Source organism: Mauremys mutica, chromosome 2 (genome assembly GCF_020497125.1).
Source record: "Mauremys mutica isolate MM-2020 ecotype Southern chromosome 2, ASM2049712v1, whole genome shotgun sequence".
NCBI lineage: Eukaryota > Metazoa > Chordata > Testudines > Geoemydidae > Mauremys > Mauremys mutica.
The window spans coordinates 212096911-212115150 of NC_059073.1; the positions used below are offsets into that span (position 1 = coordinate 212096911).

The following is an 18240-nucleotide window of genomic DNA, read 5'->3' on the forward strand; positions in this document are numbered from 1 at the left end:
CCTGAGATCCACATGGTTACAATAACACTGAAGACAACAATGTCAGATGTGAAAAAGGAGAAAAAAAAAGGACATACTCAGCTCTTTCACACAGTCATTTACAAGCTGCTGTTCTTTCTCTTCGTAGGTAATTGTTTCAGTCTTCAGCTGACAGGCCTGTTCAAAAGGTCCACATCAAAATATGGCACATTAGCATCTTGGTTGTTTTCTAATCTGTTGTAGTGTTTCCATTTGCTTCAAAAAAGCAAATCCTTTTTTCAAATCGCAACTCCAGGAAGACAGTGAGAAAACCCCAACTCCTCTGGTCTCCCCTTAACCTCTAAAAAGAGGGGCCAAATGAACATTCAGCACCCACAGATTTGATGCAAAAATTTGCACCACTAGGTGTCACTATTCTAACAGGAATGAAGATGACCATAACCACATGCAGGGAGTACACAATGTATAAATTGATCAACTCGGAACAGATACGTTTTGAGATCTCTAAAATAGATGAAGATATTACATGTTTAAATTAAACACTATATTTTACATTTCATCCAAAGCATTGGATGCGCAACTGGACTTAAGTGTAAAGTGTTTTTATAACCCCTGATGCCAGAAGACTTTCACTTCCAGGCCCATCTTAATTACCCTCACAATACCCACAACATAATATTTACACTACTTAACTTCCCTGAGTGTTTTCATAGTAAAGGTGAAGTAGACTGTATTTTGATCAAAACATATTTTATAGAAGAGTGACACATTTGTGATGGAAAGTTAATTTGTGAATCTGGGAATGGTATTTCGTCTAAACACCAATGAGAGTTCGCAAATTATAACATATCCCCAAATATTTTAAGTTAAAAAACTGCATTGAAAAATCACAAATGTAATTATTTATCTGGTACATGGCCATCACAACGAACATATATTAACTCTGACGGACTCCATCAACCCACATACATGTTTTTTATTCTTTTGAACAGTCCCAAAATGAAAGGAAAAAGATGAATCCACAAAAAACAATGTTAAAATAATGTTAAAGGCCTGACTTGAAACCCACAAATTAAGGCCATTTAGAGTTTAAGGTAATACTGCCTCTCTCTATACTTAGGTAAGACATTTGTGCCTATTGCTCACACTGGTATGGGTTAAGGATCCTATGCCAACCTGCAGGTACAGCAAGGGTCAGCCATGTTCTAATACTTCTTTTGTTTTCAGTCTGCGTGACTCTCTCAGGTTTTACGCTATAACACTGTCCCCTAACACTATGTTGTCCCCTCCGCATGAAGCCTTTGCTCTGAATTTCCTGAAATGCATAGGTTTCAGTTGGACTCATAACACTATTTTAAGATCAAAATTGGTGATTTGCTATATTACAAGGGGATCTGTTATGTAAGACAGCCCTCCCCTATGAGGGTTTCCATTAAGAATATTTATTTAACAATCATCAGCAGAGCACTGGTTTTCAAAGGGAGAGGGAAGCAGGGCTGCAATTATTAAAAACAAAGTATACAAGGGAGTGATTTCACCTCTGATCTAAGCACAACATTCTCCTCTTCAAGGTCCTTGAGTTTCTTTTGAAGAGAATCCAAGTGAAAATAGTTTTGGACGGAGGAGGAAGACTCATTCCTCTTCAACCTGGTAACATAACCATTAACATTTACTTTAGGCCCATTTTACTTGAAGCCTTGGAAATGACAAATGGGAAAAGGCTTAACAGAGGTCCCATAACAGCCAGAGCAGTGTGAAATTCAGACTTTTCACTTTAAGTTATTTGTGACAACACATATTTTCATCTCATTTTAAAAGTGAACATGACAATTTTCCTTATTCCTCTCACTTCCTGTGGGAAAGCTATTCATCCACTGATATGAGGAAGAAAGCAACCTTCACATGCAGACTTACAAAAAATAATACAATAGCTTCATGAATCATGTAGCACATGCTCCACCTGAATGCTGCAATAACTCTGCAGACAAGTGGACAAGGGCAGGCAGCCTCCTCAAAGTCTGCCGTGCTGCTCAGACAGGTAACTGTCCAGAGAAGACTGTAATCCATGTGTTATCCCCTCCCCCTGCTGTCAAACAGTCCACAATATTTTAGCAATGCCTCAAGTCTTTGCCAGCCAACGCAATGTGAGTATGGAGGTTAGTCTTCCATCACTTGGCCAGATTTTCCCCTGCAGACAGAAAGATGGTATGGTGGGGTGGTACACGCCAGGTGGCTCACTGATCCGGTGGGGTGGTCTGTGCCAGCCCCAATGTGAGTTAGAGTAGCCTATGGTATCATATGCCACTGTCCTCCTTTTTCCTTCCCTCCCCACATTCGAATCAGTTCAGTTACTCCAATACAAACATTAGCAAATGAAAATGTGTGGCGCAAGTTGGAGGTTTAAGTTATGAATGGAGCTTTATTCCATTCAGAATTAATTTTGTCACCCTCAAGGGTATCAACACTGTTCTTAAACTTCCTATTATCATCCCTGGAAGGTTCAGATTCAGGAAAAGTGAACTGATCTGGTAACTTACGGTGTTGAGCAGATGGACTCTGGCTCACTTTCTTCAGCAGCACTGGTATAAAACTGAAGCAGCTCATCCTTCATGGACAGTTCATGGCGCAACTGAGAAACCTGAGCACAAAAGAGCGTAAATCTATCACTTCCCTTCCAAGCACATTTATATTTTTTATAATTAAATCAATTTGTTTTTCATCTTTCATATGTTTCCTTCAGACTAGTCAAGAGCCCACTGTGCCACTCTGAAGAATGGACTGGAAACAATTTTTACTGCTTGAAAAACCTTTAAACAGTCATTTGATTTTTTTTCTTTCTTTTTAAAGAAAGCAAGAATCCAATTACCCACTGCTATTAAAGGAAACAAGAGAGGCAAAGGGTCTGTCTCATTTCACTCCACGAGCCCGATTCACCGTCCCAGGTTTACACCAGCATTACTCCATTGATTTCAATGGAGTAAAGCAGTGGTAAATCAGGCCTAGCATTTCTTTTCTGCTGCATTTGACACAATGATTATAACCATCTCACTTGGGCATGGTCCTGGCCACCATTATCCCTGCCTTTGTGACTTTCAGACTTGATTATCATAATTCTCTCCATATAGGGTTACCTTTGGACACCACTCTAAAGTTTTAGATGATGCAGAATGTAGCAGATCCACCGTTTAGTAGGTTTTGTCATAGGGTGCACATTACATCAGTGTTGCATAGACTGCAAAGAACTATTAGCTTCTGAGTGCACTTTGAAAAGTGATTCTGTAAAAGTGGTATCATAGAATCCCATGCTTATTATATCTTACTCTGTATCAAATATGCTCATTTTAGGAATGAAAAGGTGTAGATTTTTTCTTCCTTATTGCCAGCTCTGCAGAAACAATCTAAAATCCAAAACCCATTTCATAAGTCCTCACTCAGATGAGAGGTCCACTAACCACGAGCAACAGTTTGCAAGATGAAGCCCATTATTTCTCCAACACTGTAGGACTCTAAGTATTTATTAACATGAAAACATCAATTATATCACATATTTTATTCATTAACTAGATAGAGATCATCTTATCTTTCATATGTTACCTTTTGCTCTAGTGGATTAAAAGTCTTATTTCAGAGTAGTATTTTTCCCCCTTCTGACTGTAAAAGAGGAAATGAAAACTAGCTCTGATGAAAAACAGTCTGGAAATGAGTGTGGTGGGCTCAACACATCAAACACTGACCTTTGGCAAACATCAAACACTAACTCAGGTGCAATACCTAGCAAGTAACATGAAAATTACAAAGCTCTACTGTTTAAGAGTGACCATAAACTGTTGGTCCCTGGGCTGACAGTCCCCATGGAGGATGAGCTAGCTAGCACTGCATTAGCTGCTGCAGGAGCACATAACAGAGATGATGAGAACGGGAAAGAAGTTTAGGGTTAAATAAAGTAAATAGAATAACCCAGAATAACTAGGAAGAGCAAAAACCCAATGATTTCCTTCCACTCTAACTTAGACTGACAGTTCACTTTACTCTGGCTCTTAGATCAGATTTCAAAGCAGGCAGGATTAGGTTGCACATGGTAATGTCATATTTCAGCAAAAGGACACAAATTTTGATCTTGGAGCTGCAGCATCCTTAATTTTTAAACACTGCAACACAGCACCGGATGGGCAGGCTTTACTTGGGAAACTACACTCATTTGTGTTACCTAAAGGTAGAACAGTTATTTCTGCAGTCAATGCAATTTATAATCAAGAGAATTTGTCCAATACAACATTGAAGACTTTAGTAAAATACTTCCAAAACAGCAGGTACCCGGTGACTAAAGTGCACCGACATACAGTACAGCATTTGCTTCAGTGCACTCACCTTTTGTTCTCTAGTGCCAAACAGTAGGTCTGAGTCTCAGTTTTCATAATTTAGTACTACTGGAAAGAGTTGTACAGGGTAGAAATTAGTAGCAATTAGATAAGATTGGGAAGGGAAGGGCTCTGTCCTCTTGACAGAAGGAAAAATGAAATTCAAACTGTTTTGAAGTGATCACACAAAAGCAGCTTGTTGCAGGTGAAGGAGACATTGGTATTTAAGAAGGGGAAAGTAAGAATAAAGAGAAAAACAATATAAAGAGGAAAAACTGGCCTGAAACATGTGGGTTAAAGTCACAATTTTCATCAGAACATGATAAGAGTCTATTCCTCACAATGATATATAGGTTTGAAAATACAAAATCTACATCTTAATGTAAAGGCAACACGTGTATCATATGAAGATCCATGGAATAAACTGAGGATACATGACGGTGTGGCATAAAGACTCTATTAGCATGAATATGGAATGGCTGCACTACTCATGAGTAAAGAAGCCAGGTCATCCCATAAAAGCACCAATAAAATCTATACATCATACTCCACCATCAGGTATGTTGTATGTGTCATATGCTGCACTATTTTAGGAATATTTAAAAGAAATGTATAGGGATTATATATTGTATCCCTCTGGCTACAAAGTCAGTTGCCTTTGTTATCATGCCTCCCAACTGAACAGGACTCAGAGGAAAACTCAAAACCCACTAAAACTAACCTCAGATTTTCTACACACGGAAGTGTTATTACTGTAAACCCTAATATCATGTGCTAACTGCAAGTTGTTGGTCCCTCTGGGAAGCTGGCAATTTCCTAGATGAATCATGACTTTTTTGTTTAAGAAAGCTGTTAATAATGCAGCCAAACTGGCAATGCTGTTAAAGGTGAGTGAGTAATTCATTTGTCACCTGTCTTGGAATTTCTCCCATAGAGATCACCTCCATATATTGGGTGTATTTCTATGCATCATGCGCCTGTGACTGCCTCACCCACAACTTGCTCATTATACCATTGCTCAGATTTACCCTAACATCACAAATCCCAGAGAAGCTTCCATAAACAACCATTTTCTAAAAAACAAACTGTTTTCAACCCCTCCCACCAACTGTGGAATTTCTCAACCTTTCTTAATCTTCCCCCAAGAAGTGCACCCACAAGAGGCCCAGGATGGGCAGGATTCAGCTCAAGGTCACCAAGTGTTTCTAGGAGGGACCCGGAACTCACTTTTAGCATTTCAAGGCAGCAAGCTAACAGACACTACATTGTGACATTTTCAGTTAATCTGGCTCTCTACTCAGGGAGATATAATAAATAATCCTGATGATAATTTTCAGAACTCTCAACATTTCTCAAATATGTTTATAATACTTCATATGTAGCACATACAATATACATTATAGTGTTCTATGGTATTTTTTTAAATCAGCACTCATTTGGGATGACCTGCACCATGTCATCCTATACACAGACACACAATATGTATACAAAGAACGTAGCACATTACTATTGCTATCCAAAACTGTAATATACACACATACATATCACAAAAACCTTCGCGCACACACATACACCACCAGATTCTTCCACATTTTATTAAAAAATAGCAAAACCACTGCACTATAAGCCAGATGGTTTTAACAAATCTAGATGGGCGATACTAAGTCCCAGACCATTAGTTTTGTTTAATATCTATTTATTTAACCCAACAAGTCACTTCGCTGCTTTCTGAAGCAGACCATATGTTGAAGAAGCATCATTCATCATGTCATAGAACCCACACAGTAATTTATCCTGAGCCACCCAAGCACCTGATGGATATGAAGCTGGGTATGTTAAAGAGGCATGATACCAGAGGGGTACAGAAAGTACAATGCACATGATTTTAGTGATCATGGACTACTAAAATCTTACTTTATATGAATAATACACCTTAAATAGAGTGGTATGATGTTTATGTTCATCTGCAGTAGGGGAGTAGGTTCAGCATTTAAGTGATTTTATTTAAAAACCAAAACTGAAATCAGCTTGAATACAGAAGAGAGGTTGGGGGGAAGGGGAGAAATAAAAAATAATCTCTTACAGGTGGGAAAGGAGAGAAACAAACCAAGAAGTGATATTCACTGAGATATGGGGGGAGAAGAAACAAAAGAAAAAAAGCTGAAGATTGTGGAAAGAGAAGTACAAGCAATGAACCTAGGTAAAAAGGGAGCCAGAGAAATGAGGGGAAAATATTGGAAAGAAAGAGTGGGGGAGGAAATGTAGGGAAAGGAGGGGAATAAGGGGTTTGAGGAAAGTGCGGGGGGATGAAGCAAAATAAAATACGGACAAATATGTTTAAGAAAAAAATTTGGCCTGAGGTAGAGCAAAATCGAATGCCCCATAGTTTTCTTTAAATTTCCCTTTTTTCGAGCCCAGTAGGCCAAATGACCTCATCAATCATATTTTTAGAATGAACTTTGTACAATATTCTATTAGAATCGCTATTGTTCAGATTGGCATCCTATATACAAGTCATCCTATACACAAGTTAACTACGCGCAAGCTAAAGCTAGAGGGAAGAGTTTTTCTGGACCCGCAGCATCATTAGGTGTAGAGACAGTACACATGTGTATGACCTTACCTCTTCCCTGATATGCTCTACTTGCTCCTCAAGGAATTCATTTCTCTCGGTTAGTGATTTATTCTTCTTTAACAATGACTGGCCAATTCGAGCAGCTAATTCTAAATCCCGCTCTTTCTGTAAAAGGGAAAGAAAAGAACATTGATTTCCAATGCTTTTGTTCACTTAGAAAATAACTGGTTCTCCCATGTCAAAAAAGGGTTAAATCTGTGCTAGAAAAAAAGGAAAGAATGAATATTCTTCAAAAACAAAGAAACCAATTTTTGCTCATTTTCTTGTCCTATTCCTGCCGAGACTACACCTACATAATCCAGAAAAATTGACATGTACAGTTAATGAACCATACAAATGAAAGCATAGCCTTACTGTCTAATGTAAAAATGTTAATCGAAGCAAATCTAATTTCAGCTCTTTTATTCTATTTGAAAAATTAGTGTCAGTAACCACGCAATTTTTTCTTTGCACCTTTTGGTAGAGAGTTTGCAGGGAGCATTACAGATTATATTTTAAGAGCTCTGAAAGCTCAGCAAAGCACAGATATAAGCAGACAGAATACACTTGGATATGCTAACGTGCTTCTTAGTTTCTCCTCTACTCCACTTGAAAACAAATTCCAGTAAGTGTAAAATTTACACAGAAGCTGTGAATGTGCATTATACTATCTTTTGATAGCTTCAGAAAGAGGGGGACTATGTTAAAGTCAGTAGGCCAAACTATGGCTCTAAGTCATCGCCTCCTGCACTCAGACAGGGACACAGCCACACAGGTGGTATACTTAGAGGAAGTTGATCCGGTCAACATGCCTGTGGGGGCTCTGAAGGAACTCCTGGAGATGTGGAGACGAAAGAACTCAGCTGTAGCAGCCATACCACCTTTTGAAAGGGTGCAATGTGCATTACCATCCCCCTGGATTGGGCCAGCTCTGTTAGCATGCCTCTCCCCTCCCCAAGGTTGGTTAGCCCATCAGTCACACAAGTCTAAAGACATCCTGCTTCCTCCATCCAAGTGCCCACGGTTACAGGAGGAGGTTCTCTACGCCCTCTCCTCCTTTGCTCACGCACACAGGACCAGCCCTACCCTATGTGGACAGTGAACCATGCTAGATATACTACAGATTGGGGACCTGATCCTGCTAACGCACATGCCTAACATAAACAGAAGTAGTCCCAATTGATGTAAAACACATGCCCAAGTATCAGCAGGACCAAGGCATTAGAGAGTGAGCCCTTTTGAACAGGGCAATGAATTTAGGGTTTCTCAAGTTTGCAGCACTTATATGATTTTGAATTACCAAGATGCATTTTTACTGTGTTACTTTTGTAAAAGTCTACGTGCAGTAATGGTGCCAATTTCCTGGTATAGCCTTCTCTCCTCTTGCTCAGTTCCTTCCTCTGAGAACTAAACTTATCCCTTTCATTTTATTTGCTAAAAGTAGCTATTATGTGCTTGTTTATTCTGGCTGACAACTGTCACACTCATCATTACTAACATTTATTGACTGTAATATGGATGATAAAGACAAAGCCTATGACAAGAAGCTAGTGATTCATCACCAGTGACATGGGTTCACAATAATTTCATGTATTTCAAGTGTCTCCATGCAGTAGAAGATTAGAAAAGTAAATAGCAATTACCAGTGCTGATATAATTCTTAAACAATTTAAGATAGTTTGCAGATCCGGTAGCGCTGTCTCTAAGTGATTTCCAATATGTCAAGCTAAGTCTACTCTTGCATTAGAAACCAAGGGCCCTATCCAGCCAAAATTATGCATGGCCTTCCAGAGCATGAAAGTTCCAGAAGGCCACACAAAATGGTGTGTAATAGGCCAGAATATACAGCTGGCCCACTGCACAAGGTCAAAATGAAAAAGAAAAATATTTGCAGCAGATAGTACTACAGAGAGGAAGGAAGGGCCCTGTGGATCCCAGAGCCAGGACTCCTGCTCAAGCCCGAACATCTACATTGCAATTAAACAGCCCCTTAAACCTAAGCCACCTAGCAGGGTCCAGCCATGGGTTTTTAATTGCAGTGTGGACATACCCTTTGGGTCTCAATTTGGAACTATGGGGATAATAACACTTCCCTACCTCCCAGGAGTGTGGATAAATACATTAAAGATTGTGAAGTGCTCAGATACTGTGACTTGTCAGATCGAATTGGAGGGGTCCCTCCTTACAATCACCATTTGGGGGAGAGGAGTGTACGCCCACACATGTGCGTATGAGAAAAAGAGATTTAACAAGAAGCTTTGGCTCAATGAGCCTCATATATATTCTCTCACTGAGCAACATTAGAGAATTTAGCAAAAGATGCACCATTGTCAGGTCACATGGCCTCTTTACCAGCCAGAGAGAGAAGAAAGAACTCCCTCTGCTTTAGATTGTTGGCTCAGTGCATCCCACACTGTTCCCAGGGGCTAGACTGCTACAGCTCTATAGAAATCAAGCTGTGTGGACTCAGGGAGGAGACAGGCTTGGGAGAGGCAGAATGACCAGCTCTGTCACCACTAGAAGGGGTGATGGAAGGAACTACCCCCTCAGAACAGCCAGCAGGCACACAAATGATTTTGTGTTGGCTACAGCCCTATGTAAATAAACAACCACCATGTGCCTCTAGGGCTATGAGGGAATTTAAGAAATTTTCATATTCAAAGAAAACCAGGGGATATTTGTAAGTTTCCAGATGGATATAATACCTGCTTACAAAACCATGCAAACGAAGCTAAGCAAATGAATAAGCAAAAAGAGCATGACATGAATGCATACTACAAGAGTAATTAGAACAGTTATCAATGGCGTGCTACAGATATAATTATTATAAGTGAAGTATCGGGGGTTTAACATGAATAGTACATAGGAAACTGTTTTTCAAGATTTCAGGTGAAAGCATAACTAAAGGCCTCAATTCTACAACCAAGATACACTAATGCTGGCACTTGCACTTATTCCTCTGCAGCTTCGCGGTCAAAGAATGCACCAGTTCAGGTACTTTGGGTTAGCACTGCATGAAATGGGTCTCCTGTACTAAGAGAGCTTTGTAGTGCGAAACAAATGCAGCACTACCACAATATGAAGCAGACCAAAATACGAAAGATTTACGTTCTAAACGGTCAAGAACAAAGACTGCATTGTTAGTCTTCATCTGAATAATGCCTTGCAAATATAATTTCCAAAAATATTTGCTTATATTTACTTTAAAAATAGAGTTTGTTTGATCAATTAATATTAAGTTATTAGGATATTTAGTGAGTACCAAAATTTTATCCTGTAGGTCATTTTTTTCCTCTCTGCTATTACTTGAAATGTTTAGCCTCAATCACAATAAATTAATGGCCATATATTATGGTGGCTATATAAATATAAAGGCACCAAAATGCATTAAAGAAAAACTTGGAGACAGGGCAGAGAAAAGTACATGGGAGAGGAGGAGAGGTTTGTTTATCAATTGGTAACTATATATTTTCCTAAAGATTATAATCACAGAGATATCAATAATAAATATTATAAATAATATAAACAATAAATAGACTTGCAAGCTTTATGTGCTCTAGTTTTTTAAAAAAAGATTTATAATACTGTGCATATTTGGAAAACAAAACTACACTCTCACTTCCCCTCCCCCCGCCAACATCATGATTTCATGTAAACCTTAACTTTTTTCCTCACATCATTCAGTATGATGCGTCACTTTTTGTATTCTGGCAGTAGTGAGATAAATCTGCTATAGCTATGTCTGAACACATGTGGTGAATTTGTACAAATGATGTAAACAAACTAAGTACCTTTTATTAATAAAGGTTTGTCCCTTACCAATGAGATGTAGTGACTGTGCATTTAGAATATTAGTTTCACAATGACTGAAAACAAATGGGGCAATTTCTATCAACACAGATTCTTTCACAATTTATGTTACGTCTTTGTCATAAAGAGAACAGCTGTGTAAAAGAATACTTGCCTCTTCTAGAAGTCGTGTAACAGCATCTATGTCATTGTATGTTTTAGTCATCTGGCCCACTCTTTCAGCACATAAAACTGTTGGAAAACAAGACGTAAATTCATTATATCTGCCACTCAAACTAAACAAAATTAAGAAATACTTGCAAAAAATAAGAATCTTAAACTTTAATCCTAAAATTAATCTAAATTTTATCTGTTTACTGAATTATTTTAAGAGAAATACATTAAGAACTATGAAAACAATGAACTCAAGAAAAAAATTCATCTTTAGTGTTTCATATTGAACTGAGAAGACTGGCACTTCTGTTTTGTAGCAGGCATTTGCTTTGGTCAATTTTTTTTTCAGGTCCTGTATGTACTGTAATCCTAGGAATTTTAAAGTCTTTATGATCACTCTGAAGTGTTTTTAAAGTCCACACATATTAAACTGCTCAACACTGAAACAAATTCAGAGCCTCAACCCTAGAATTTTCTGTGTAAAACAGTTAAATTTACTTTTGATTAAATGCAAATTGAAATTTTATTTTTTTTAAAATGTGTCTTGCAAGTCAAAGGGGGGAGATGGAGTCACGACAAAACTTTATAAATTTCTCAAACCATTAAGAGAGAATCAATGAACGAGTACTCTAAACTCAATGCAAGAACATTTTATGTAAAATCAAACAAAAAAAAGCACAACCAAAGGCTCACTGTGTCACCTTTACATTGAGCCATGTCTTACTCCATTAGTCCCTATTGGAGTAGAACCAACGTGACAGCTCATAGAAGATACTGTTCTGTATGAGGTTGGCAAAACTGGGCTCTATCATATAAGACTGCATAGTGCATATAAAATATATACACAATTCTGATTCTGAATGACCTAAATATAATGGCCCTGGTAACTAAAGAATGTCACAAAGACGTAGTATTACTAGCTAAAGCAATTCATAACTGAAATGGATGTGATACACTTAAATAAAACCAGTGTTATTACCCTGTTGAATAATTTGGGAACATTTTTGTCTGACTGCATGACTTTTTCTTGAAGGAGACATAGTGACCTTGGTTGAGTTTCAGAGATATTGAGATTTCTAAACAGAACACAAATAAATTTGGAAAAATAAGATCAGCAGCTCCTGTTTTACTCATATGAACCCTCCTTTTCCATCCACCAGCATTTTTATGGCTTAAACATTCCATTCTGGAAAAAAGGGACTGTTAACACAGAGTTATATTAGTTAATTACATTGATTTCTGCAGAGGAGACTGCTGTAAGGCAACTACTCTTCACAAGTGGATTTATCTTTGACAGAGTTTCAATTACAGCTGATGCACAGTTTGGGCGATGTTGTTCTAAGGTGGTTAATTCAGTATAAAGAAATCAAGTCCAAATTACTTAAAAATAATTGCATGCTGTGTGGTTAAACCTGACGCCACAGATTAGGTGGCATACAACTGACAACAACTGATATACACCAATGAATAAAAATAGTAACTGATTAGGCATCCTGTTGCCTTACCAACCCAGAATGTCAAAGCATTTTAGGACCAAATCCTGTAAATATTTAGGTATATGCTTAACTTTTAGCCTTGAAAGCAATCCCAGTGAACTCCATAGGACTGCCTGCAGAAATTTTGCAGAATCAGGAATTTTAGCTTACACTATTCTAAACCTAATTAAAAAGTTAGCAAGTGCTAACTAAAAGCTTATAGCCAGAAATTTACACCCCCAAAAACTGATTAGATAAAAGAATACAAATGAAATACAGAATGAATATATGCTACAGTGTAAACATAAACATGCTGCATTTACAAACTACATGTTCGCAGAAACCAACTGTTTTCTGCCAAGAAATATTTTACTTGTGAAAATCAGGAGCACAGAGGAAGCAGGAAACTGGGGTAATCACTGCACAGAGAATCTTTTCATGAAAACATAACAGAAAGAAAAGATGTGTATTAACTACGTAACTTTAAAATGTCTATTCATAAAAAAGTTTAATGTAACCATAAAAACAAAGTTTCCAACAGAATAATCCATAAATCAACACCTAAAATGCCTACTGTAAATACTGACACAGACCAACATTTTATTATCCCAAACAACTGATCATACACCGTTTCCTTAGCTATAACTTTCCCTCAGCAATGTTGGTAAATTAATGTTTGGGATTGCCATTAGCAAACCCTAACACTGCCACCGTTTGTGACTAAGGCAACATGACACCACCCTAGTGACCGCAAAACTATTATCATCTTGATAAAATCCAAACAAGTAGATAACAGTGTCGTGTTCCCATGGGCTGAGCAAGGTCATTTGACTGGGAGAAAGGTTGATAAGGGCTGGTACGTGCAGTTGCTAACTCAACTATTTCTTCAGAACTTGCTACACAACCTTTAAAAGGAGGATATCAGCACATTTTGTTATTAAGCAGCAATGTCAAGACAATTAAAGTAACGCAATGCATGACTGAAACAGTCTCTTGCACACACAAATCAAAATCTATCATTTTCAATACGTCTTCACATCCAAATAGATATGGGATAGTCAAAGTCCAACCTTCCCTTTGAATTTATACATACACTCTACCTTGATATAACGCGACCCAATATAACATGAATTCGGATATAACGCAGTAAAGCAGCGCCCGGCGGAGGGGGGAGGGGGGCGCGCAGGGCTGCGCACTCCGGTGGATCAAAGCAAGTTCGATATAATGCGGTCTCACCTATAACGTGGTAAGATTTTTTGGCTCCCGAGAACAGCGTTATATTGAGGTAGAGGTGTATATATTATATAATATATAATTTTATATATGTATATATTTACATATATATAATATATAATTTTGACAGCAGGCAATACAACCCAGAAGCTGCCACAATGGTATGATAAAGAACAAAGAATGTTAAAAAAAAAAAAAAGAATAAACCTGATCACCAATGGCTTTATGGCCTCATTAAAAATGAGTAACCACCAAAATTTTAGATAAAGTCTCTGTTACATCACTCTGGACAGTATTAAGGGCCTTCAAAAGTGCAATTTGAGTTCTCTTAATAGGCAGTCTAAACGAAAATTCAGGCCCAAGACTCCAGTCAAAGACCCAGCCTCGAAGGCCACAGCATTAATGTTTTAGTTAATCCCCTTCCAGAAACCTCAATCCAGCTGAACCACCATGTAGGATAAACCAAAGACTTTAGAGAAATATTGACTAAAACAATACATTTAACAAGGATTGCTGCTTTGGACAAGAAATTTGACTTTGAATATACAACAAGGTTACAAATGTACTGACACGCTTCAATAGATTGGAGACTACAGTCACAAAAGCTAAAGAAATTGGTATCATCATAGAGGGGAGGAACATTAGAGGATTAATATAAAACTCATTGCTTCAACAAGAGAAAAAACAAAGCCATGAACCAAATACAAACAGAAGCCTGATGGGAATAGAAAAAGATATTTTGATTACACAAACGTCTCCTGACTTTATGCTTTAGCCAATGAGATATGTAAATTAAAAGTATATTGCCCTAATGAATATGGTTTCTGGCTTGTTCCAGTTCCTGTTGAACACTAGGCTTCTGAACTATTGTAACCATATGAAAAGGGCAAATGAATGACAGTGCACTATAATATAAAACCCACTGCGCATAATTACTGACTTCCTCTTCCACACTGGCAAATCAGCAGTATTTTTGTTTAGCATGATAGGGAAGGGGTGATGTCTGTGAGTACACAATCACAATATCCAAGTCAAATGCACTTCCGACCTCTCAATTCAGAGTTAGAGGTATATTAGGCAATAAAATGGTCGCCCAAGCAAGGAAAAAGAAATCACAGGATTCCAAGAACAAAAAGAATTATGTACAAAATTTTGGCAGTTGCTTAGAAAACTTTTTTGGATCCTGGTGGCAACAATTTAATACAACATTATTATGTGTCTCAAAAAATGTAAATATATGAAGATCACAGACATCCTCTTATCAAGTTTTCAACTCAGATTCATGAAAATCATTGGGACTGTGTTTTAGTTTTGGGTTTTTTGCATGCATATAATGAAATGTACATATAGTAATTGCAATAGAGATCATGAATTTCTGTCATGCAAAGGCTCTAAAACACAACCCAAAAACTTCATAGTCTCTCACATTTTATACCAATTTAAAAGAGGATCTGACTGTATGTGTCAATGCTTCTTGCAGGGGCGTTAAAAGACTAATAAATGGTAAAGTCCCCAGGAGACCAGGTTTTGGACATGCAACAATTCAGAAGGAAGGAGCAATGCCCAGTAAAGACAGGGCTTGAATCTCTAATTTGGGTGGGGTGCCTGAGGTATTTGCATTCTCAAGCATGTAAGATGATGTGTACTTTACTCTTTATATCAAAATCTCCATCTAGTACACCCAGGGCCAGCTCCAGGTTTTTTGCTGTCCCAAGCAAAAAAAAAAAAAGGGAAAAAAAAGCCGGAGTGCCACCGCCAAAAGGAAAAAAAAAAAAAGGTTGGAGTGCCGCCCCTTGAAAAGGACCACCCCAAGCACATGCTTGGAATGCTGGTGCCTAGAGCCGGCCCTGAGTACACCATCTGACGGGGCTTGGAAAATTTACCAGATATCTAATAGCTTGAGGAAGATTTTAAAAGAAAGGAGAGAGGGAAGAATAAAGGGCTGCTGAGGAAGCCAACCTGCTCTTTCCTCAATCCTCATCTTCCCAACTCCAGTTGCTGGGAAATGGAAGGGGACTAAGATTATGCCCAGGGGTAAACTGACTTGGTACCTTTTGTCTTGAATTAGGCTGTGAGCTTTGGGACAGGTAGTAGCATGCCATCGTACATGTTTGCAAAGAGTTTAACATAATGAGGCTCCAGTTCCATTTGGGGTCTTTAGACACAGCCCTAATGCAATTATTCTTATTAATTATTAACAATAATCGAGTGCTGTCCATCTCTGAAGGCTGGGTGTCTGGTAAATTTGAAGCCACATCTCCTTCTAGCTGCTGAAAAAGTGAAGAAACTTTCTGTCTCTTGTTCTCTCTCACACCCGCCATCCTCTGACTCCTGGGAGGTAGGATGGTCTATGTCAGGGGCGGCTCCAGGCCCTAGCACGCCAAGTGCGTGCTTGGGGCGGCATGCCGTGGGGGGCGCTCTGCCAGTCGCCGGGAGGGCGGCAGGTGGCTCTGGTGGACCTCCCGCAGGCGTGCCCACGGAGGGTCTGCTGGTCCCGCGGCTGGGGTGGAGCATCTGCAGGCACGTCTGCGGGAGGTCCACCGGAGCCGCGGGACCGGCGACCGGCAGAGCGCCCCCCGCGGCGTGCTGCCGTGCTTGGGGCGGCGAAATCGCTAGAGCCGCCCCTGGTCTATGTTATTCTATTCCTCTTCCTGCCTCTGTTTTTGAGAGGTCCTCCCTCAAGAATAGCTCCAAAGCCACTTTCTGCTGCTGCTGCTGCGAGCTTCTCAAAACAGCAGAAGCCTGAAGGTGATTCCTGACCATTATAAATGTTGCACATGGGGTTAACATAGCAACAACAGTCTAACTAACCAGCTGTGTTCAGTTACACTCTGCTACTGGTTGGCAAATAAACAGCAACAGAGGCACTGGAATAAACTCAGAAACACAACACTGCATTGGCTTACATTAATTTCACTTTTTAAAGGTTATTTTTGCAAACTGACAGGTAGAAACACTTTTTAAAATTGTAGCTTAAATTCTACAGGAGTAGACAGCTTAGGTCCCAACAGTGTCCAGAGAAAGCTTCTCATTCTCAGGAGGGAGTGGATGTGGGCTTTTTCCTTTGCAACTCAATCTCAGTGATCCTATCTGTGGAATTCACTGTCATCCCCCATTTTGATCCAAAACAACCATTAAATGCTGTCAACAAGCCTTTATACACTGCAAGACTCGACTTTTCTCTGTAGCTTTTAAGGAAGAGGGAAATTGGTGAGGCTGGTTGGCCTGGGGCGGATGCTTCAATTCTGCGGTTGTCAGGGCATGTTTTCAGGGGAGTGACTGAATGAGTATACTTCAATAGGTGCATATTTTCAAAGATTGTCATGGGTGCACAGAGCTTTGGATGCACGTTTGTGTGTGATGTTACAAGTTAAAATAAATAGAACATATACACCTAATAAGTTCTATAGCCTCACTTCTCTCATTTCCTGCATATACAGTAACTCCTCGCTTAATGTTGTAGTTATGTGCCTGAAAAATGTGACTTCAAGCGAAATGATGTTAAGCGAATCCAATTCCCTCATAAGAATTAATGTAAATAGGGGGGTTAGGTTCCAGAAAAAAAAATTTCACCAGACAAAAGACTACATACACACATACACAGAGTATAAGTCTTAAACAATTTAATACTTTACACAGCAATGATGATTGTGAAGCTTGGTTGAGGTGGTGAAATTAGAGGGTGGAAGAGGGAGGGATATTTCCCAGGGAATGCCTTACTGCTAAATGATGAACTAGCACTCGGCTGAGCCCTAAAGGGTTAACACATTGTTGTTAATGTAGTGCACACTCTACAAGGCAGCACAAATAGAGGAGGGGAGACAGAATGGCAGACAGAGACACACACCCTGTGTGTGGGAGAGAGAGAGAGAGAGAGAGATGCGCATTGCCCCTTTAGGTAGGCTGAACTAAATGGAAGGATAAACAAAAACAGATCTGTGACCAGGGTTTTTTATTTCAAAAAGGGCTAACTTAAAAAGGAAATTAGTTAGGGAAGTGGATTGGACTGAAGAACTTGTGGATCTAAAGGTGGAGAAGGCCTGGAATTACTTCAAGTCAAAGTTGGAGAAACTATCAGAAGCCTGCATCCTAAGAAAGGGGAAAAAATTCATAGGCAGGAGTTGTAGACCAAGCTGGATGAGCAAGCATCTCAGAGAGGTGATTAAGAAAAAGCAGAAAGCCTACAAGGAGTGGAAGATGGGCGGGATCAGCAAAGAAAGCTACCTTATTGAGGTCAGAACACGTAAGGATAAAGTGAGAAAGGCAAAAAGCCATGTAGAGTTGGACCTTGCAAAGGGAATTAAAACCAACACTAAAAGGTTCTATAGCCATATAAATAAGAAGAAAACAAAGAAAGAAGAAGTGGGACCGCTAAACACTGAGGGTGGAGTCAAGGTCAAGGATAATTTAGGCATGGCCCAATATCTAAACTAGAGGCGGGCAAACTATGGCCTGTGGGCCACATCCGGCCCGCAGGACCCTCCTGCCTCGCCCCCTGGACTCTCCCCCGCATCCTCAGCTTGCCCCGCTGCTGGTGCAGTGCTCTAGACAGCGGTGCTGTGAGCTCCTGGGGCAGCAAGCTCCTGGGCAGCGCAGCTGCAGAGCCCGGCCTGACCCA

General features: G+C 39.4%; 1 protein-coding gene across 7 annotated transcripts in view; it reads right to left on the reverse strand.

Moving 5' to 3' along the window:
• TRAK1 (trafficking kinesin protein 1) overlaps positions 1-18240 on the reverse strand; it is a 130007-nt gene that overhangs the window by 31899 nt on the left and 79868 nt on the right. For all 7 annotated transcript variants that reach the window (XM_045003887.1, XM_045003886.1, XM_045003885.1 and 4 more), the window contains 5 exons: positions 10916-10992; positions 6961-7077; positions 2517-2617; positions 1518-1626; positions 78-156 (listed from right to left, as the gene is read on the reverse strand). In XM_045003887.1, the coding sequence (XP_044859822.1) occupies positions 78-156; positions 1518-1626; positions 2517-2617; positions 6961-7077; positions 10916-10966 (457 nt within the window). In that variant the 5' untranslated portion in view covers positions 10967-10992. The remainder of the gene's footprint in view (positions 1-77; positions 157-1517; positions 1627-2516; positions 2618-6960; positions 7078-10915; positions 10993-18240) is intronic.